This window comes from Neophocaena asiaeorientalis, unplaced genomic scaffold (genome assembly GCF_003031525.2).
Source record: "Neophocaena asiaeorientalis asiaeorientalis breed wild unplaced genomic scaffold, Neophocaena_asiaeorientalis_V1.1 scaffold398, whole genome shotgun sequence".
NCBI classification, from domain to species: domain Eukaryota; kingdom Metazoa; phylum Chordata; class Mammalia; order Artiodactyla; family Phocoenidae; genus Neophocaena; species Neophocaena asiaeorientalis.
Window position 1 is genome coordinate 852,380 of NW_020173416.1, and position 23,108 is coordinate 875,487.

General features: G+C 37.7%; 1 protein-coding gene across 1 annotated transcript in view; it reads left to right on the forward strand.

Annotated features, from left to right (window-relative positions):
- The window catches only part of DDX1 (DEAD-box helicase 1), a 35,595-nt gene extending 13,403 nt beyond the window's left edge, over positions 1–22,192 (forward strand). The window contains exons 11-26 of the mRNA XM_024747253.1: positions 1,115–1,191; positions 1,304–1,418; positions 2,115–2,253; positions 7,301–7,361; positions 10,434–10,532; positions 11,565–11,654; positions 12,383–12,571; positions 13,241–13,292; positions 14,977–15,123; positions 17,405–17,496; positions 19,216–19,288; positions 19,442–19,514; positions 19,595–19,637; positions 20,750–20,845; positions 21,091–21,211; positions 21,856–22,192. Of these exons, the coding sequence (XP_024603021.1) occupies positions 1,115–1,191; positions 1,304–1,418; positions 2,115–2,253; positions 7,301–7,361; positions 10,434–10,532; positions 11,565–11,654; positions 12,383–12,571; positions 13,241–13,292; positions 14,977–15,123; positions 17,405–17,496; positions 19,216–19,288; positions 19,442–19,514; positions 19,595–19,637; positions 20,750–20,845; positions 21,091–21,211; positions 21,856–21,986 (1,598 nt within the window). The 3' untranslated portion in view covers positions 21,987–22,192. The remainder of the gene's footprint in view (positions 1–1,114; positions 1,192–1,303; positions 1,419–2,114; positions 2,254–7,300; positions 7,362–10,433; positions 10,533–11,564; positions 11,655–12,382; positions 12,572–13,240; positions 13,293–14,976; positions 15,124–17,404; positions 17,497–19,215; positions 19,289–19,441; positions 19,515–19,594; positions 19,638–20,749; positions 20,846–21,090; positions 21,212–21,855) is intronic.
- The last annotated feature ends 916 nt before the right edge of the window (positions 22,193–23,108 follow it).

Consider the following 23,108-nt stretch of genomic DNA (forward strand, 5'->3'; position numbering starts at 1 on the left):
ACACTGAGCATGGGGGAGGGTCGTAGAATCTTGGGTCAGTGAGGTGGTGAGGCCAGGCCATATAGGACCTTATAGGCTATGACACAAACTTTTTATTTTGACTGAGATTGGAAGCCATTAGGTTTTGAGTAGATAATTGGCATTGTCTGTCTTTAACAGTTTTAACAGTACAATCACTGCGGTGGCTGCTTTGTTGAAAACGCTGGGTGGTGACAATAGGTAGGGAACCAGTTGGATGCTAAGAGTTCTGTTTGGGGCAATTTAAGTTTGAGATACTTATTAGACATCTGAGTGATGAAATCAAGTAAGTAGTTAAATGTACAGTAAGTGTTCAGGGGAGGGATCAGAACTGGAGATATTGATACATCTTTGAGAGTTATTGGCTTATATATGATCCAGTCATAGGCCTGGATGAGATCACCTAGGGAATGAGAGTAGGTAATGAAGAGGAGAGATCTGAGGCCCAGGGTATTCTTGTGGTTAGAAGTTGGCAAGTTGAGGAGACTCCAGCAGAAGTGAATGAGGAGGAAAGCCGAAAGAGGTTGAGGTCGTGCAGTTCAGGTGAAGAAAGCTTTTGAAGGAGGAGGGAAGGATCAGATTGTGTCCAGTGCTGATGACGGCTCTAGCCTAGAAGGATGAGCAATGAGAACTACTGTGTTTGGCAAGTGGAGATCATTAATGAGCTTGACAAAGAGCTGTTGTGGTGCAGCGAGGGGTGTGCAGGGGGAGCCTGATTGGGAATCAGTTCAACAGAGAATGGAGTGAAATGAGGGGGACACAGTCAACATGGAAATCAGGCAGTTTTACTACAAAAAGGAGAAGAAAAAATAAAGGACAGATGGAGGAAGTTCTGAGCTCAGGGAGGTTTGTCTAACTCAGGTGTCTACTGGAAGCAGTCCCGTAGGAAGGGAATAATTAAAATTGTAGAGGGGGAGAGGGGGCAATTTCGGGAGTAAAGTAAAAAAGTGAGGAGGTTGGTATTAGCACAGTTAATCTGCAGTAACAGGAGGGCGTGTGCGTGTGCGCTGGCTGCTGGACTTGGTGGTGTGGGCACATGGACGTTCTTTCCTGGTAGATTTAATTCAATTTCTCTCTCTCTCTTTTTTTTTTAAAGGAAAAGACCTTGGCCTGGCATTTGAAATACCACCACATATGAAGAACCAAGGCCTCTTTCCTGCCTGTGTTTTGAAGGTAATTAGAGACATTTTGCTGTGATTATAAGCTACTTTGATCTTCGTTATTTCGTATTGGTTAGTTTGCTCTTAGGTTAAGCGTTTTCATTTTCTCCTTTATTCAATGCTAGAATGCTGAACTAAAATTCAACTTCGGGGAGGAAGAATTTAAGTTTCCACCGAAAGATGGTTTTGTTGCCCTTGCCAAGGCACCGGATAGTTTCATTGTCAAATCACAGCACACAGGTATAGCACCTGAGAGGGTAAAGATTTCAAGAATGGGGTATTGAAAACTCCAGTAAGTAAGGCTTCTTGTAGTGAGGTACAGATACTCCCCTTGCCTGTTTAGTCATGCATCTTTACTGAACATGTCAGTAAAATTCAGTTTCAAAACCTAATTCGTAAACTCCCAAGTATTTGGTTTCGGTTCACGCATTTTGGGGAGGCTGATCGTGGTGATGATGGTATCTAGTATTTATAACGTGTGTGCTTATTCAGTGCCATGGCGCCGTGTTAAGTGTTTCACCTGCATAACAACCCTGTAAGGTAGTTTTATAGACAAAGAACTTGAGGAGTAGGGACTTGAGGTCACTTGCCCAAGGTCACAGGACCAATAAGTGGTAGAACTGAATTCAAATCCAAGCAGTCTGACTCCAAAGCTCGCACTCTCACCCCCTTGTGCTGCCTGATGTGCTTCCAGTTATTTAAAGAAAGTGCCTTTCACAGCTCATTGGATTTATCGCAAAGCACATAATCAATTAGATTGAAAGAATCTGTAGTTCATTTTAAGAATCTTTATTTTGTTTAGTTTGACTATCACCTATACCACTGGACAATTGTTATTTAAAATTTTGATACTGGAGTATTTGTGCTCGTGTTTCACCAATAAAGGTGTCATGAGGTGTGATCTGCATGTATTCTAATCTTTTTTATTTTCTTAAGGTAATGCTCAGGTGGCACAAGCGAAGTTTCTCCCCAATGCTCCAAAAGCTCTCATTGTCGAACCTTCCCGAGAGTTGGCTGAACAAACTTTGAATAACGTCAAGCAGTTTAAGAAATACGTCGATAATCCTAAATTAAGGTAAAGCTTCCCTTTGTGCTCAAATGCCTATTGTCTTTAGGTCTGAGGTGTTTCAGAAGAAGAGTAAAGTAGGAAAAGAAATGAGATAGGAATTCAGAGTGTGTACATATGCATGTGTATGAGTGTGTAAATATATTTAACTGTGACATATAGTAGCAATTAGTTTCTATCTAAAACTCCTGTTTAAGTGAGAAGAGTTCTATTAAAAAAAGTAAATTGAGGGACTTCCCTGGTGGTGCAGTGGTTAAGAATCCGCCTGCCAATGCAGGGGACACGGGTTCGAGCCCTGGTCTGGGAAGATCCCAACATGCCACAGAGCAACTAAGCCCGTGCGCCACAACTACTGAGGCTGCGCTCTAGAGCCTGCGAGCCACAGCTCCTGAGCCCGTGTGCCACAGCTACTGAAGCCCGCGCGCCCAGAGCCCGTGCTCTGCAACAAGAGAGGCCACCGCAATGAGAAGCCTGCGCACCACAATGAAGAGCAGCCCCCACTCGCCGCAACTAGAGAAAGCCCGCGCGCAGCAACGAAGACCCGACGCAGCCAAAAATAAATAAATATCCTTAAAAAAAAAAAAAAAAAAGTAAATTGAGATTTTTCCTGTGTCTCTTATGTAAAGAGTCATGGTTTGCAAAACCGTATCAGAGTAAAAATTAATTCTTTAAAGGGGCCATTTCATTTAATGTTAGCTTCATCAATTCATTTGCATAGAAAATGTATCTCTGTCTGTCTAGTGTGTTGGTAAACCTGACTTGGCGAGGTTAATTCTAGCCTGTCTCCTAGTGGTGACCATCTTCCCTGTGGGCGTTCACACTGGTCCCTCTAGTTCGAGGGCTCTTTCTGCCATTGCGGGGAGACCGTAAGTCTAGTGATCTTGGAGAACTTCTGGCTCAGTAGCAATCCCTTTTAATTTGAGGAAAGCCATACCATATAAGTAAACTGCTCTGTCAGTTGATTTGACACTTGATTTTTATTAATTTTTCTTTTAAACTGAAATATAATTCACACACCATAAAATTCACCATTTAAAGTGTACAATTCAGTGGTTTTTGGTGTGTATGGTCACAAGGTTGTGCAGCCATCACCACTATCTAACTTCAGAAACTCTGAATTATTAATGTCCCGTGGGTCCATCTGTTTATTTATTTATATTTTTAAAAATCTTATTTTGATGTCTGAGGGTTTTTTTTTTTCCGGCTGTGTTGGGTCTTCGTTGCTGTGCGCGGGCTTTTCTCTAGTTACGGCAAGCAGGGGCTCCTCTTCGTTGCGGTGCACGGGCTTCTCATTGCGGTGGCTTCTCTTGTGGCGGAGCATGGGCTCTAGGCGTGCGAGCTTCAGTAGTTGTGGCTCACGGGCTCAGGAGTTGTGGCTCGCAGGCTCTAGAGCGCAGCCTCAGTAGTTGTGGTGCACGGGCTTAGTTGCTCTGCAGCATGTGGGATATTCCTGGACCAGGGATTGAGCCCGTGTCCCCTGCATTGGCAGGCGGATTCTTAACCACTGCACCACCGTGGAAGTCCCCCATCTTTTTAATGTTGATCTTTCTCATAAGTTAAACTTATTCAGGGATAAATTTATACTTAGTAAAACTTTTTAGGTAAAATAATTCCTAATTTTGTCTTGATGATTGATGCATTTCACTCTTTCAGTAACTATTTGAATACCTACCATGTGTGAAAACTTAGGCTAGGGATCAGGATATAACAACAAGAATTCATCTTTGCTTTTATAGAATTATGTGCAGGAGTGTGGAGATAGTGTGGAAGGCAGAGAAACAGCCAAAGTAATGTGATAAAATGCTTTAAGGATACGACACGGAGAGTCACTACAAGAGTACATCACCAGAGCATCTTCTTAGTGTAAGAGACTCAGAACTCTTCACAAGAGAGTGTTTTCGGAAGAATGTAAAACGCTAATATAAGTTGATTTTTGTGCTCTAATGTGTAAAGATTAACGTGCATCTGGACAAAGCCTGGAAGGGAAGATAGATGACAAAATCAGTTTATTTGCTAAGATGGTAAAATTGTGTTACTCATTTTGGTATTCAGTACAAATGAGCCTTTTCCTTCTTGAAGACCCAGCTCAAGTCCTGGTCTTTCTGTGAAGCTAACATGTTGGTGCCAGCTCGGTCCTTTCTCCCTCCTCGGATACCGCTGTGTTTGCTTCCCCATAATGCCTATGCACTGTCGTGTGTTAGTGTTTCTTGTTTTAAATGTGCATAGCTTTACTCGTCCCAACTCAGTTTTACACTCCATAAGACAGGGGCTGGTCTTTTATATTCCTCAACCCTACAGTGCTTTGCACACAAGCATAGATTGTTATGTGTATGTGTAGTTTTCTGCTAAATTTGTAGAAATAAATGTATCTGATTAGGAAAGTGGATAAGAGTAAAGTTTTATAGAAGAAATGATAGATTTTGGACCATAGTTACCAAACCTGGGAACTAAGGGACCTTATTTCAAAATACAGATTTACTGGTCCCCCTTTTGTATATACTGAATCAGATTTTCCAGGGAATAGGAATTGGAACTCTTTGTTTTTTAAGGAAGAATGGCACCTCTTCCAGGTGATTCTTAAGTAGCCAATCTGGCATCTGGTGTTACTGGATTTAGGCAACATGGCTCTAGTGGTAGGTGGTTAAGGACTATGCCAAGGTAATGGACATTCACAGACTAGAAAGCTTTTTTTTTTTTTCTTTAAACACTATAAATCGCTTAAGATGACAGTAGGCAACCATGAAGCTGTTTCTTTTCATCAGTCATAGAATTTATGAGACTCAGTGTCAACATCATCCACTTTCCCAGTATTTTATGGTATTTTTTAAATGACTGATTAAATAAGAGTAAAATTAATAAATGCAGATAGTTGATAGCTGCTTCTGATTGGAAGTTGTATGGCTGCCTCAGGAAGTAATTTTGTCTGCTATTTATAAAAAGGAGACAATCTTTTTGTGCATAGCTGTAGTGAGATATAATGCACGTGTCATACGATTCACTCTTTAAAGTGCACACAGGTTGTTTTAGTTTCTATTATATTCACAGAATTGTGCGACCACCAAAACCAATTTTGGAACGTCTTCATCACCCTCAAAAGAAACACTACCTTTTAGCAGTCACTCCCATTTCCCTCACACCTTCCTATCCCTGGGCAGCCACTGATCTCTTTTCCATATATAGAATTGCCTGTTTTGGACATTTTATATAAATGGAATTGGACAATGTGTGCTGTTTCATGACAGGCTTCTCTCATTTACCATAATGTTTTTAAAGTTCATCAATGTTGTAGCATGTATCAGTACTTAGTTCCTTTTTATTGCCAAAAAGTATTCCATTGTATACATATACCACATATTTATTAATCCACTCATTAGTTGATGGATGTTTGGGTTGTTTCCACTTTTTGGCTACTGTGCCATGAACATTAGTGTATAGACTTTTGTGTGGACATACATTGCCATTTCTCCTGAATATACATCCAGGAGTGGAATTGCTGGATCATATAGTAGCTTCATGTTTAACATCTTCAGGAACCACGCAACTGTTTTCCAAAGTGACAACACTACTTTACATTTCTACTAGTAATGTGTGAGGATTCCAGTTTCTCCACAACCTCACTTTGTTATATGTCTTTACAGTTATAGCCCTCCTAATGGGTGTGAAGTGGTATCTTATTGTGGTTTGGGTTTGTATTTCCCTAATAGCTAATCGTGTTGAACATCTTTTCATGTGCTTACTGGCCATTTATAAAGTCTGTTCAGATTCTTTGCCCATTTTTCAATTGGGTTATTTGTCTTTTTATTGTTGAGTTGTAAGATATATACATGTAGTATTATGATTAATTATATATAATTTGCAAATATTTTCTCTCATTCTGTGATTCTGTGGGCTTTTTCACTTTCTTGGTAGTGTCCTTTGAAGTACAAAAGTTTTTAAGTTTGATGAAGTCCCGTTTATTTTTTCATCTGTTGCTTTTTTGTTTGTTCATCTTTTGGTGTTGTAAGGGACTTTGCCTAACCCAAGATCATGAAGATTTACTCTTACGTTTTCTTCTAAGAGTTTTGTAGTTTTAAGTCTTATATTTAGGTCTGTGATTCATTTTGCATTAATTTTTATGTGTGACCTAAAGAAGAGGTTTAACTTCATTCATTTGCACGTGCATATCTATTTGTTCTAGCACCATTTGTTGAAAAGACTGTTCTTTCCCCCCATAGAATTGTCTTGGCGTAAAGCTTTTTTTTTTAGAGTGTATTTTATTATTTATTTTTGGCTGCGTCAGGTCTTAGTTGTGGTACACAGGATCTCTGTTGTGGTGCGCAGGCTCCTTGTTGCAGCGCACGGGCTTCTCTCTAGTTGTGGCACGTGGGCTCTGTAGTTGTGACACGCAGGCTCTCTAGTTGTGGTCCACGTGCTCAGTAGTTGTGGCATGCAGGCTTAGTTGCCCCGTGGCTTGTGGGATCTTAGTTTCCGGACCAGGGATCGAACCCGTGTCCCCTGCATTGGGAGGTGGATTCTTAACCACTGGACGGCCAGGGAAGTCCCAAAGGAATCTTTTTTAATCTAAACATATTTTTTAGAAGTATTTGGAGTGAGAAAAATTCAAACACAAAAGGATATTCTGTGAAAAGTAAGTCTCCTTTCACCCCATTCCCCAGTTTTTGGTTATCAACCTGAAGGCAACTTTTAAAAATTAATATTTATATATTCTTTCAGAGTATATATTTTATACACGTACAACCACATGTGTCTATAAAGATTGATTGAAACCAGAGTTTGGGGTACCTGGAATTATCCTAATATAGAAAGATATATAGGTGAGGACTGATGTTTTCCGGGCTCCAAGCTTTCGCATTCTCCTCAGTTACTTTACCGTGCATTAACATTTTATGTAGCTCCTGGAAATGAAGTGCCTTGTTTCTTTCCTTCTCCAGACCTTTATTGTAGATTCTTTCTTAGTTATTCAATTGTAATATCCACCTCCCCAAAACTGAAAAGAAACAAACAATAAAGCAGGCTTTAATCTTTTTCTGCGTTATTATTCTGGTATTTATTTCAGGGAGCTTCTGATAATTGGAGGTGTTGCAGCACGGGATCAGCTCTCTGTTTTGGACAGTGGGGTAAGTTGTACTTTTAATTTTTAAAAAGTAACACTATGTGTTGTCATTTTGGCAATATAGTTCTGCTGTGTTTCAAGCAAAGTCAAATGAGGCTGAAATTAAACAAGTTCAAAAGAGTGTATGTATGTTCAAAAATATCTTACAATTATGCCTTTTCTTTTCCCAAAAGTGTACAGCATAGTAGTTTCTTCCCAACACCTCATGCAAAATTCCAACATATGTGAATTTTTTTTGGTTTATCTTTTGAGCACCTGCGAATTCCCTTCGCATTTTCATGCATTTAGTTATTTCCTCTGGGGATAATTGAAAGAGAAGCAGCTGGAGTTAAGAATAGAAATAGAGATAAGGTGGATTGCAGAGAAGGTAGTTTTGGCAGTGATCCTTGGGAGGGCTGAAGGATGGTGAGTCAGTGGTTCTAGTAGGAGGGGAGATGAGTTCAGATTTGTGTAAGGGGAAGTCTTAAAGGCTGTGCTGTTACCGAGGACGAAGCTCGGACTGTGATCCTCATTACTGGGGAAGAAGTTTGGGAAACTCTTAACTGCCTGTCAGTTCAGGTACAGGTAGAACTTCATAAAATATTTTGTATGTATGAAGTAACTTTGTCCTTACAAACTTCTCTTTCATTTCCTTCCCTAAACATTTTATCATTTAATCTAAGCTGCTTGATACTGAGTTACGGTGAGCAAATATGTTCTCCCCTCAGTTGCCTTGGTGCTGCTGTCAAATGAAATTTCAGGCTGAATGGTTTTGATCTGACTTGGTGGCATACTAAGAGCAAGGAGTCACTACCGTACTTAATACTATTCTAAGGTAGTAACATAGCTTTGTTATGTTCTTATTTGATTTGCTTTATTTTAATGGTTATAAGAGAGATTTAATATGTTCATTCCCTATCTTGGTTCCTCAAACCCAAATTCATTTTCCACGTAAGTTATTAAGTTTCTTAACTTACGTTGTCCAGCTACGGAGCTTTTAGGGAATTCGATCTGCTTTTGCCAGGCAGATCTAAAATTTGGTACTGGCTGAAGCTAATGGCAAAGTAAAGGGAGTGTTATTCCATAGCTTTCCTGGCAGAATTCAGTTCCCTTCTACTTAGGGGATGTAATATATTCTCCTTCTGCTCTTCCTTCCATCTTACATTGTCTACTTCTGTTATCTCCCACCATCCTCTGGCACCCTTAGCCCTGTGTTATGTCTTATGCTGCAGGCAGAAGTCAGCTTTGGAGTCAGAGAATAGAACTATGTAATTTTTTTAATCTTTTAAAGTTGCACAGTTATGCAACATGTGCAGTTAGGCCTGAAGAAGTGGTTGGTGCCATTATCCAAGTCATATAGCTATTTCTCTCAGGCTTTTCCAATTTGAATTTTTGTTTTTAAACCTGAGAGACCGAGTTTCTGTTTTCATGCTGACTACCTGCTGAAATTGAGGAGGGAGGAAACTCGCACAGTGGGTTAGAATCCTTTGGTAAAGAGACATTACCCATAGAACCAGAGTGGTATTGTATTCATTGCTGTGTCCGGCACAGTGCTTGGCACATAGTACCTTCTTAATACATTGAGTGGGTTTTATTTTCAGACAGTATTTTCTAGATTGAACTGAGACTTGCTTACAGTTATCAACATAGTTGAAACAATAGCTTCAGAAATGTCTTTCACTTTTTATGGGAGTTTAAGTGCCTTCTACTGGATCAAATTAAAAGTCCATTCAGCACGGTACTTTTTCAGTTTTTCAAGGGGTGAGATATTGAAGTAATGAGACTATAGTGATGAATTTGTTAGGAGATAGTTTTGTTTTTAGTCTAGAGTGGAGAACACAAGTGAAAAAGAAGTCATTTTTTATGCCTGTTGATAAAGAGTAGAAGTTTTGAATTGTCTGATTTATTGAATGATTTTATATAATACCTTATTGTGCTCACACACATACCTCCATATACACACTTTAAAAATATTTATCCTTTATTGATTACCTTCTAGAAATGGGCCAGGCCCTGCTAAGTGCATTATATACATTTTCTTATTCAATTCCCACAATAGCCCTTTGTGATGGTCCTCTTCCCCATTTTTACAGATCAGGAAGAGGGCTTATGCCAAATATTAAGTAATTTGCCCCAGATCTTACAACTCATAGGTGGAACTTACTTCAAAGCCTATGTTCCTAATCACTATACCATGGACTTGATTAAAAGGTGTGTCTGTGAAAATGGAAAATGTGGTTAATTGGGTGTACTGGCGTTGGCGGCTCATATTCTCTTTGTAGATGTCTTAAAATTTTTATAATAAAAAGCTAAATAAAACTTGTTCTTACTTAAATTAGACCTTTTCTCATGTTTGGACTTTGAGTTTGAATCCCAGTTGGAGTACTTACTAGCTGTATCATCTAAGTTCTTATGACTTTAGAATTCTAAACTTCAGTCTCCTCATTTTAAAACAGGACTAATAATAGTAGCGTTTCCCTTAGTGGTAACATGAAATGATATAATACCTGTAAAAGGTCAGCACAGCACATGTTCATTATAAGCACTTGACAAGTAGTAATTATTGCTGTTTTTTCCTGGATTAGGTCATCTTCATTATTAATTATAACCAAATGTATAAGCACCTGGCACACTGGGCATCAAATGCACTACATATCTGACCTCTTAATTATCACAACCGTCTTGCAAAGCAGAAAATGTTACCCATTTAAAAAATGAGAAAATTGAAACTAGAAGAGATTAAGTAACTTGAGGTCACATGGCTGGGTAATGGTGGAGCTGGGATTTGGGTCCTGGTTTAGTTTCAGAGTTCCTATAAATTCATTTGATTTTTCACTTGGAAAACAAATTTTATACGCTAGACTGTCTATAACAGCTTAAAATGTTACAATCAGTTGCCAGAGTCTTCGCATTCATTTCAAAGCAGGTGTAAGTTTAATGATACAGTATTATCTAGAACTGTCTCGCACGTTCACAGCTGACTGACTACGTCAATACGCATGTTTTCGTTGTAAGTAGACCATTGTTGGCTGCTATTCTAAGGTGATTACAATACTTCTTCAGTTTTCTTAAGGTGCTTTTTTCGGATATTTTTTAGGTAGATATAGTTGTTGGCACTCCAGGAAGACTGGACGATTTGGTGTCAACTGGAAAGCTGAACTTATCCCAAGTTAGATTCCTGGTCCTGGATGAAGCTGTATGTTGAAATATACTCATGCTTTTAAAAAAAATATTTGCTTATGTTTTGGGGGATAAAATACGTGAAATGGTGAAGAAAAAATACAATTTAGTCATGATCCCAATATACCTAGAGAGAAACATAGTTACCAGTGTGGTGTATTTTCATTCACTGCTTATATTTATAGTAAATACTATTTTATGTAGTTGCAATCAGGCTATTTAGAATCTGGGAAATCTTTTTTTTTTTTTTTTTTTTTTTTTTGCGGTACAAGGGCCTCTCACTGCTGTGGCCTCTCCCGTCGCGGAGCACAGGCTCCGGACGCGTAGGCTCAGCGGCCATGGCTCACGGGCCCAGCCGCTCCGCGGCATGTGGGATCTTCCCAGACCGAGGCACGAACCTGTGTCCCCTGCATCGGCAGGCGGACTCTCAACCACTGTGCCACCAGGGAAGCCCCTGGGAAATCTTTTTTAGAAAAATATGGTACATAAGTATTTCATGTCATTATTTATGAACAATTTTTAAAGGCTGTCTAATGGTCTCTTATATGCACACTTCATGGCTTATTTAACCACCCTTATTACTAGACATGTAGGTTTGTTTTGTACTTCAAATAGTTATCTTGTTTGTACATAACATTTTTTGTTTTTTTCACACATTACAAATTACATTAATATGCTTTGGGCTCTTGAGATATAGTTCCAAGTTATTTTCAAGATGAGGTAGTTTTTCAACATTGAAGGTCTTAGCTTTCTCATATTAGAGTCGTATTCTTAAGGAGATGTGGGAGTTATTAACTCTCGTATTCATTTTAGAATACCAGAGTATGGTTTTTGAGTTATTTATTGTCAGCTCTTTCATATTACAGTCACATGGGCTTTAAAGTTGAATTTACAACTTGTCTTTAAATATCCAGTAGAAAATAATTACTTTGAAAGTATGGAGATATGTATGAATTAGTTTCTTTATCTTATATTTTGCAATTGATTTAGAAAAGAAAGATTTAGATACTGATTACAAAACTTATGTTCTTCTTTGCTTCTTATGCAGGATGGGCTTCTTTCTCAAGGTTACTCTGATTTTATAAATAGGATTCACAATCAGATCCCTCAGATTACCTCTGATGGAAAAAGACTTCAGGTATGAAATAACTAATGCATCTTAAAATACATGTAGACAATTGTTACGTATTCACGCTTACTTTTTTTGTTTTACATTCACATTTTAGTGTCTTCTGATTACGTTAACTGCTGTATGAAACATTTTCTTCATTAACTGATTAAGTAATACACACAAAGGAAACAGTCTTATGAGCTGCTTTTAGAAATAAAGGTGAAGAGAATTTAAGGAAATTACTTAGGTGTAACAGAAGACTATAAGTAAAAAATTCTTAATCGTTATTTTTGTTTTCTACAGAGCATTTAGGGTTTATATTCAAGACTCTGAGTACTGCTTCCTCTTTGAAGGAGAAATGTCTTGAACTGTAGAAAAACAGTTATTTCCTTAGTAATTATTTCTTAAAATATTACTCTTTCTCATCCTGTTTTCTTAGGAAGAATTCAAGAGGAGAGGCTTTTAAGAGAAGGGGACAAGTTTATGGCTTTAGATTTTTAAAAACCTTTTCATTTTACTTAGTTTTTGTAGGACCTTGAGGAATAGATGGCATGATTTCTGTGGCAAGTGAGGGGACTGAAGCTCAGAGAGATTAACCCGCCCAAAGTCACACCACTAGTTGTTGCTACAGAGTCAGGTATTGAACTTGTCTTAGATTCCAGGCTTAGCGTACTTCGTGCCCCACATCTGTATTCATATGCTAGAATCATTATTATTATAAAAGCTTATCTAAATTTTGGTTTTTCTCTTCTTAGGTGATTGTCTGCTCAGCCACTTTGCACTCTTTTGATGTGAAGAAACTGTCTGAGAAGATCATGCACTTTCCCACCTGGGTTGATTTGAAAGGAGAAGATTCTGTTCCAGATACCGTCCACCATGTTGTTGTCCCAGTGAATCCCAAAGCTGACAGAATCTGGGAAAGGCTTGGGAAAAACCACATTAGGGTAAGTACTTTATAACGTTCACATTTGTATAGAGTAAAGCATTCATAAACTAGGTTAACCTTGAGCTCTTCATGACGCTTAAAGCAGCCAGACATTGTACCTTTAAGAAAAGAGAAGTCTGGCACGCTGACCAGAAGAGTTTAGGTCTGTTAGGTATGGAATAAGTGATGGGCTCGTACTTTACCTTTCTCTCTCTATAAAGTTACTTTTGTAATCATCTTTCTTGACATAGGTTTTGTAAATAAATAGGATTACCTGTGTATATCTAGGGCTAATTTCTGATATAATGATTTCCATTTTTAGTAGCGTTTTAGAATCTTCTTGATGTGCCTTATTTTTCTAAATATCAGTTTCATGAGTCCATCATCTCACTTTTTCACCATTGTTAGATTTACCTTTATATAATAAGGGTATGCTTATTCTAAATACACAATGTTTTGAAAACCACCTTCGAGTTTTTATTATTATATTTAAAATTGATTAGCCTTAGACCTATAATTAATAAAGGGTTTTTCGGAATCTGAAGAATGGTTTTGCCTATAGATTATAAAGGTGTATGTCTGAAACGCAATCTAAAGTTAGATACGGTTCTCCCTTTATAAAAAGATGCCTGTTCTGAGTCATTACTTAACCCTTCCCCACTTCTGTTTTATCCTTTCCTTTTGACAGACTGATGAAGTACATGCAAAAGATAATACAAGACCTGGTGCAAACAGTCCAGGTGAGTTAGAAGAGTCGATAAAATGCGTGGAAAGATTTTGAAAACGAATTGATCTGTTTTACTGAATGTATGCCCTGTCTACTCTCATGAAGGAACAGGAAATCTGAAAATAAAAGGAGCAAAAATAATTTAAAAATGGGGGGAAAGCTGATATCAGTCAGCTTAGAGGAATATTAATCACTGGATTTAAGATATTAGTCTCCTGGCATCCAAATCACAAGTACTTTGGATTATACAATTCGCATTTTTCCAGGAAGCCAGCAAATTTCTCTGGCTACAGGTTGTATTTTAGCCCTGGATTCCAAGAGAAATGTCATGTAGATTCTTCATACCTGGCAGTTGAGTAACAAAGGAACATGTCTTTAGCTACAACCCTGTGAAAGATACAGAAATGATCCTGAGATGATTCTTTTTGTGTGTAAGTGTACAATTCAGTAGCATTGAGTGCATTCCTACTATGCAGTCGTCACCACTGTCCATCTCCAGAACTATTTTATCTTCCCATACTGAAACTCCATATCATTAAATATTTATCAATTTTTAAAAAGCCTAAAATTAATTGATTCAATGAAGATACTTCTATGCAGAATTGAGACAGTTTGTATCAGGTACGTAATATTTCAAAGATATATGAAGATCCAGCATGATACAAGGATAGTGTTTAGAGAACCTAGAAGAGATCTGAAACCCATTAGGCCACACGTCTGATATCACGTCTCAAGTGGATCATTGGCGAGGGTTAGACTGCATTTTGTTCATAGTTGGACTCATTGGTAGATTTTTAACAAGTATCTAAAAGGTGAATTATCTGAAATTTTGATTAAAAACAGTTCCTTTGAACTCAGTTTTTTGTGTAGCTCCAAATTTATGAGGTGTATGCTCAGCCAGCCTTATTGTTGGAGAGGAGCAGGCACTGATAGTCAAAATAATAATGTATCATCCCGCCGTTTGGGAATGCATTTTATAAAATAAAAATTTTTTACTGCCTCATGTATTTTTCCTTGTAAAAGTTTTGCTTAGTTTTTACTACAATTAGAGACGACTAGAGAGACCTTAGAAATATGTTGGATTACAAAATTAAAATTTTGCATTATATAATTGTAGAGTAACTATAGCCCAGCTTCACACTGAAAAATAGACATTTGGAGGATGGCAACTAAGAAGTTACTAACTAGGTTTGATGTAAAATATTTATTTCATAGAGTGAAGTTTGAACTTTCTGGTGTTCAGATTGATTTAGAAAGTACATTTATTATTTTTTAAAGAGGTTAAAGTAATTGAGTAAACATTTATTGAGCATTTAGGGAAGTTAATGCAAAGCAGAATATGATTAGTTCTCAATGAGAGGTAGGAACAAAGTTTTGCTGTGGGTATGTATTTCTGTTTATTTGTGTGTGTGTGTGTTTGTACATGTGCATTTTCCCTTACAAGAGGTATGGTTATAGGTGTTTCGGTATCTCATAACCTGGCATAAAAAACATTAAGAGAAACAAAAATAAATGAGCAAGTGGATTATCTCACCATTTCACCCTATCTTTTCATTTCTTGGTTTTGTCTATAATACTTGTATTAAAGTAGAGTTTTTTAGGTGAGGGAAGCAGTAAGTCTGTAATTATGTGTGTTCATGACAATTTCAGATTGAAATTCTGTGTGTTTTTTTTTTGTTGTTATTGTGTTACTCAAGAGATGTGGTCTGAAGCTATTAAAATCCTGAAGGGGGAGTATGCTGTCCGTGCAATCAAGGAACACAAGATGGATCAAGCAATTATTTTCTGTAGAACCAAAATCGACTGTGATAACTTGGAGCAGTATTTCATGCAGCAAGGAGGAGGTAGTGTTTCCTCACTTGAAATACATTGTGTTTATTTTCTCACTTAATAGATTGTTAGTCTCACGTTGATGCAGTGTAGCGTGGATGCCCAGATTTTAAAGCAGCGATGTAGGAAAGACAATGAGACAATTTTCCACATAGGTACAGTTCCCTGCAGTGAAGATGAATCACAGCATTCTAAGGCCCTTATATCATTTGGAAGAAGGGTAAAGTTTTTGATTAATGTTAACATTTCAAGTGTAATCATTAAATAATAGAATGTATATCTTCTAAATCAATAACTGAGAAAAAAAACCTTAATCTAAAAAAAAAGGTGAGAAAGGAAGGGGGGGAAAATGAGAAAAAGCAGAGCAGTTGGAAATTATAGAGTAATAACGGCTGGTGGAAAAATCTGAGCGTGTGGATAAACACTATAGTATTTATCAGTGGACTGAAGTCTGATGAAGAGCATAGATTGTTAGACTGGATAAAATATAGCTGTATGTTGTTTACAAGAAGCATACCTAAAACCTGAGGACACGGATAGATTGAAAGGAAGGGGAATGAAAAAATATATGTATGTGTCAGCTAAAAGATTAATTAAAAGAAAGTTGGTCTAACTGTATTAATGGAGATGTCATAGACTTTAAGGCAAAAATATTACTAGAAATAAAAAGGGTCACTATGTAATAAAATATTCAATCTACAATGAAGATACAATGATTATAATTTTATGCTCCTCATAATTAGTGTTAAATATATAAACCAACCTGAGAGAATGTTCAGTATGATCAGTCATTAGAGAAATGCAAAATAAAACCACAACATAATACAATTGTACACTCAGGGTGACTAGATCAAAAATACTTAAAACACCAAATTTTGGTGAGGATATGGAGAAACCGGAGCTCATACATTGTTGAAGTACAGTCACTTAGGCAAAAGGTCTTACAGTTTTTTATAAAATTAAACATTGCCATCTTACGGCCTAGCAATTCAACTCCTAAGTATTGGCTCAAGGTAAGTGAGAACATATATTGATGAAAGATGTGTGCAAGATGGTCATAGCACTTCGTTTATAATGGCCCCAAACTGTACACTAAGAGGCCATTAATAGGAGAATGGCTAAACAAAATGCAAAATATCTGTACAGTGGAATTCTCACTACTCAGCACTGAAAAGGCAGGGACTGCTGATTGGCCCAAAAATGGTGGGTGAATCTCAGAAGCATTATGCTGAATGAAAGAATTCTTACACAAGAGTACAGGCTGTATGATTCGATTTGTGTGAAGTTCTAGAAGAGCCAGAACTAATCTATGATGAGAGAAAAACCACAACAGTGCTTGTCCCCAGGAAGGTGGGAGTGTGGATAACTGGGAAAGGGCGTGAAGGTACTTTGTGGATGGTATTCGTGTTCTGTATCTTGGCTTTGGGCTACATGGGTGTATGCATTTGTCCAAACTCAGAAAGTGTACCCTTAAGATTTGTACATTTCCCTGTATGTAACTTTAACGTCAACAAGAGAAAAAACCTGAACAAATACTGCACTCTAGTTAATGATATGCATGTTGAACTGTGTACTGATACCTGCAGTTTACTTTGAAATGCTTCAAAAATATAAAAGTGAGTTGGTAGAGGGATAGAGGGATGGATGTTAATGGTTATTTTTACTTTATCTATTTTCCCAAACATATAGCAAAATTGAAAGAATTCCCACAGTGACTATTACTACTCTGGTCTGAACTGCACTGCTTTTTGTTACTGTGTCTACTTGAAGACTTTCTTTTTTAGGATTGGCTACCACTGCACTTGCCTCTATAATACCACTTCTCCATCCTTCCAGTTTGCTGCTTCTAATCTGCTTTGGCCAAGAAACCAGATAACTAAGTTGTTTAGAATACCTCGAGGGGGGCAGGCTTGTGGTCGCGGCCTTTTAGTAAGGGCATGAACTTCCTGATGCCTGTTTCGCTTCTTCCAAGAATAATCTCTTTTGTTTACTTTTTGGTTCTTCGCTTTACATGGGTTAGGTGAGGTTCCTGGTGTACGCAGAAGCTACCACTGCAGTTTGGGAAAGGTTACTTAAAATGTCCTTCAGAACAAGTCAGTTTTAGTGCTCGTGGAGTTCATTTTAAGGGTATTTCACCTATGACAGAAATTGTGTTAACCATGGTTTATGACAAGTTGGGGTATAGATCTCCGCAGAATTATACCCCAGCTGGTAGTCTAAATGTTACTGGTTTTTTTGACATAGTCTTAGTCGTCACCTTTTCCAAGGTTAACTGTTTAATGTGCTTTTCACTAGGACCTGATAAAAAGGGGCACCAGTTCTCATGTGTTTGTCTTCATGGTGACAGAAAGCCTCATGAGAGGAAGCAAAACTTGGAAAGATTCAAGGTACTGATACTTAGTTGACTGCATTTCCTTCAAACGTAAGAGGGGAGTTATATCTAGTTTTAATCAGTTCCAGTTAATATTGTTAAAGCAATTCTTGTCCTAGAAATTACAAAATACTTCTGCCCTATTGTTACGTCCTCATCACAGCAGGGCTTTGTCATCTTTAACAGTCAAATGGTAAATTACATGTTCTCCATCAGCACAGCACTACTTGATAAGAATTTTCAACTTAAGGAAGTTTTAGTTAAATTCTTTCAGGTAGATATTTTTAAGAGACGTATCATTAGATAGTTAAATCATGTCTGTGAGCCTTTTTTTTTTTAATAATTTGTAACAATACCCATAGGGAACTTAATTTGTAGATTCAGACAGGTGTCAGAATACCTGTTTTGTAGAATTAAATATATTTTGAATTATTTGGGATAGACTGTCACAGTTAAGGGATTTCAGCTCATGAACAGGTTGTATAGCTTTTGGTGTAGATGGGTTGGGCTGAGCCATTTAGAACTCAAGGTCAGTGGCCTCCACCCACAAGCATTCTCATCATTTATCACAGTGTGTTTACCCAGTGTATAGTACAAATATCATTTCTCTCAGACCCATAATATGAAAAAAGGTAGGAAGTACTGGGCTTAAAAATTTTGGATTATGTTTCCATGCTGAGCATAATTGGTGTGGATGTTAAAACATCACAGCGGGGGACTCCCCTGGTGGCACAGTGGTTAAGAATCTGCCTGCCAAGGCAGGGAACACGGGTTCGAGCCCTGGTCCGGGAAGATCCCACATGCCCTGGAGCAACTAAGCCTGTGCGCCACAACTACTGAGCCTGTGCTCTACAGCCTGTGAGCCACAACTACTGAAGCCCGCACGCTCTAGGGCCCGCATGCCACAACTACTGAGCCCACCTGCTGCAACCACTGAAGCCTGTGCACCTAGAGCCCGTGCTCCGCAACAAGAGAAGCTCCCGCATTGAGAAGCCCGCGCACCGCAACAAAGGGTAGCCCCCGCTCGCCGCAACTAGAGGAAGCCTGCGCGCAGCAGTGAAGGCCCAATGTAGCCAAAAATAATAATTAAATTAATTTTTTAATTAATTTAATTAATTAATTTTTCAAAATCACATGGCCTCATTTCAGCATTTATGCCACCCTTCTCTATCCTGGCATTTTGTTGGACCAGAAGTCAGTATGCCCCTCACCCCCTCCAGATCTCTAACTTTGCTGTGCCTTGCAGCACAAATGACATCTGAAGGCTAATTGGTATATTCCTGGTGAGAACACCAGGGGCCCAGTCTCTTTAGGATTTTATCTGTTGTCGCAGAAGGTGTAACCTTGAGGTAAAATATCTAGTATTCTGAAATATTTTAATACAAGGGTAAAAGTAAAGCTTATGTTTTTTACATTTTATTCTGTCTTATGTTTTGAATCACCAGTCAGGGTTTCTAAAGATGAAGCCAAATTTTAGCAATGCTTTAAGAACTTTTATGTGAAAAAAGCAAAGATGAATCCAGTCATTGATTTATTCACCTTAAATGTCATATTTCAGCAAATTACAACTTAAAAGTGCAATACTTGTCCCAGTGAGTCATGAATGACTAGACCGCTAATATGATACGAATACATTAGTTGTTGGAGGACTCATTTAGTGGAAAGATGGTATTTGTGGGGGTTTTTTTAGTATATATACTAATAAAGTCCTTTCTCTCCTCTCTGTTCTCTTTAGAAAGGAGATGTAAGATTCTTGATTTGCACAGATGTAGCCGCCAGAGGAATTGATATCCATGGTGTTCCTTATGGTAAAAAGAAAGTTTTTATGCTTGCAGTTTGAATTTTATGGAATTCAAAGGAAACCATTTAATATGTTTGAAATACTCAGAACATCAAACATCACATATGTTTGAAAATTTTAGGAACTATTGTCAATTGCTAGTAATTGCTTTTGTTTACAGTTATAAATGTCACCTTGCCTGATGAAAAGCAAAACTACGTCCATCGAATCGGCAGAGTAGGAAGAGCTGAAAGGTACTCTGTCATTTTTTTTTTGTCCTTTTTAAGTTTCTGTGCTTCAGGAATAAAGTCTAAAGACTTTTAAAATCTTTCAGGATGGGGCTGGCCATTTCCCTGGTGGCAACAGAAAAAGAGAAGGTAATCTTTTCAGTGCTGTATTCTATTCATTGTTTGTGTCGTCATTTTAGATGTTGGAAATGAAAGCAGTTTGATTTTTTCATTTACATTGAATTCAGTTGCGTATGGAATATAAATGAACTTCTTAATGGCATCTTTTTCTCTTCGTTCATTGAATGGACGACTAGTAGGATGAAGTTTAGAAAGGAAAAATATGAAATGTAATTTTCCCTGATAGCTTTCATATAATTTTCAGTGAACAGTATTTAAACCCTCTCTGGCATCATGCCATGGTAGACTTTTTATGGGAGAGAGGGTTAACTTATTATTTTGAAATAAATTGATACAATAATTTGATACAGATTTACAGAAAAGCTGCAAGAGTAAGGAACTCCCACACACTCATTCCCCAAACTACTTGTTCATTTTGCTTTTTGCTCTTTGCTTTATGGTACTGATGAACCTAGTGGCGGGGCGGGAATAAAGATGTAGACGTAGAGGATGGACTTGAGGACACTGGGCGGGGAGGGGCGAAGCTGGGGTGAAGTGAGAGTAGCATCGACATATACACACTACCGAATGTAAAATAGATAGCTAGTGGGAAGCAGCAGCATAGCACAGGGGGATCAGCTCGGTGCTTTGCGATGACCTAGAGGGATGGGATAGGGAGGGTGGGAGGGAGGCTCAAGAGGGAGGGGACATGGGGACATAAGTATGCATATGGCTGATTCACTTTGTTGTACAACAGAAACTAACACATTATTGTGAAGCAATTATACTCCAATAAAGATCTATTTAAAAAAATTTTTTAAAAATCTTATAGGAAACATTTGAACTTCATTTTTGATACTAATCTTGATATAGCATTCTCCAGTATTTACTTTTCTCATTATTTTTATCTGAGAATTCCTTTCTATAATTGACATCTGTTTTAGAAAAACTTTTGGATTCCTTTCAAAAAGAACTCTTTCAAAAGACCTAGTTAGTGAGCTACTAATAGTGGTAGTAACTGGATGACAGACCATACCTGCAATCTATTTTTCTTGTGCTCTGAGGACAGAAAATGTTAAAAAACTAACTGAGAACAAAGATATCTAGCATGTTTCAGTCTCCGTACATGTTAATCTTCGTAGGTTTGGTACCACGTATGTAGCAGCCGTGGAAAAGGGTGTTACAACACAAGACTCAAGGAAGATGGTGGCTGTACCATATGGTACAATGAGATGCAGGTAAGGCTCACAGAGTCTTATTAAAATTGGTAGGAATAGACTGCATTTATCTGTAAAAGTTACGTATCAGCTCTTGTCTGTTTGTGAATTGTGAGAATTAATGAGTGATTATGTTATGGTAGTTCATAAGCTGTAACCTGTGAGTTCATCTCTTCAGAAATCTTACTTCCAAAGTATTACAGCCTTCCTGGTTTTATTTAATGCTGTTAAAACGCAACTCTGTCGATTTCCTCTCCCTTTCTTAGTTGCTGTCTGAGGTAGAAGAACATCTGAACTGTACCATTTCGCAGGTTGAGCCAGATATAAAGGTACCAGTGGATGAATTTGATGGGAAAGTTACTTATGGTCAAAAAAGAGCTGCTGGTGGTAAGCTTTGAATTACTTTTAATACCGTTTTAAATGTGAATGTGTCCCTTTTTTGAGCTTCAGTTTAAGAAGAGTATTTCATTTCCTTGTGTTTAGTGTATATTTCTAGCATGTTAATCATTCCCTCCTTATTAGTCTTACAGCACTTTATTCATACTTGTCTTGCAGCACTTTTTATTGTGTGGTCTGTATGTGAATGGACAGAGCTTAGCTGTTTCTCTTGAGGTGTTAATGTCATAAGAGTAGTTGAAAATTTATGGAATTATTAGGCAACAAGAGAATAATGGTAATTTTGAACAAGGGGTAACCCAGGATACTATTTATTCCCTTTGCCTGCAATGCTCTTAGCTCGTTCCGGAAATCTTTTAAAGATTCAGGCTTAACTGGCGGTTTCTAAACCAAGGAAAAGAGAATAGGGGAGGGGTTGGTAGGGGTATTGGGACAGCTATTAGTGAGGAAGCCCTAATCATTTATTTTAATTGATTTAACACTTTTAGAACTCCGTTTTGTAGATAACTTGCTCAGTAGTACATCTTTATTGCTAGGAGCAACGTTTAAGTTGATGTAATCGAGCCAAAGCATTGCTGACAAGTTATTTCAGGCATGTCACTGACATCACTTTGTGATTTGTGTGTGTGATACAGGTGGAAACTATAAAGGCCATGTGGATATCTTGGCACCTACGGTTCAAGAGCTGGCTGCCCTTGAAAAGGAGGCACAGACGTCTTTCCTGCATCTTGGCTATCTTCCTAACCAGTTGTTCAGAACCTTCTGATTTTAACATACACTGAATAAGGTTTGAATAATAGAAGTCTATAGTCTTAAAACTCTAAAATAGTTGTACTGCTTCCAAGCAGCAGTATTTATAGTAACTTAAGCTATTAACGCTAACTCTTGCATGTCAAGAAACATCAGTCTTAGGAATTCTTCATAGAATGGCAACCTAATGAAAATAATAAATTTGATGACTATATTTTCATGCAAGTTTGTGTCTTATTTTTAAATTATTTTATAGTTTTTCAAGAAAGCTCTGGGTTTATGAAGTGAAGTTTACGGGTATGTGCATTCGGCAGAGGACCTGTGTGGAATTGTCACAAGAAGTGGTCCTAAATAGAGACAGCCTTGAGACGGTCATGGTCGCCTCGGTATACGTTGAAGCTAGAGAAGAGTCGTGGCATGAAAGAAAAGTGTATGATCCTAAGGTGGAAGGACAGCTGGGGTAGTTTGGAGGCCTAGAGTTTTTTAGGGCCTTAGAAAAGGTTCTGTGTCTAAGGACTGATGACTGATTTGGTGATGGTGACAGTGAAGATGTATTTCTGAAGGTTTATCTTCTTTTTAAGAACCTTTCTTTCCAGGTGATACATACTGTAAAGATAAAACTATTCTAATGTCCCTCTAGGTCATAAAATTAAATTTAAAGGCCGTTCTTTGAAATACATTTCCTCAAACCCTCTTGCCTAAAATACCAGAAGGAAAAGGGAAAATTTATATAGATATAATTGAATTGTTGCTTTGTACCTTTTGACTCTTACTTATAAAGTAGTATCTTTGGGAAAATTATTCTTACTCTAGAGATTCCTTAATAGCACAGGCTAGTATAATTCCTTATATGATGGTTTTTAAATCTTTTAGCACTGAAATATTTTCTTCAAGCAAAATCTTGAGTGAAATTCACTGTGTAAGCAGTGGGAAAACCATTACCTAGTATACTGAGTCAGAGTTTATGTGAAATGATTATGAGGATTCCATTCTTTTATTTATATCTAGACCACTGTCTTTGCTTTTTTTTGTTTTACTTCTACTACATAGAACAAGTAGTTTTTCTTTTATTTAGCAAGTAAGGGGGGTGGTTTACAGAATAGATTAATTCTTTTTTGTGACTTTTTTTTTTTTTTTT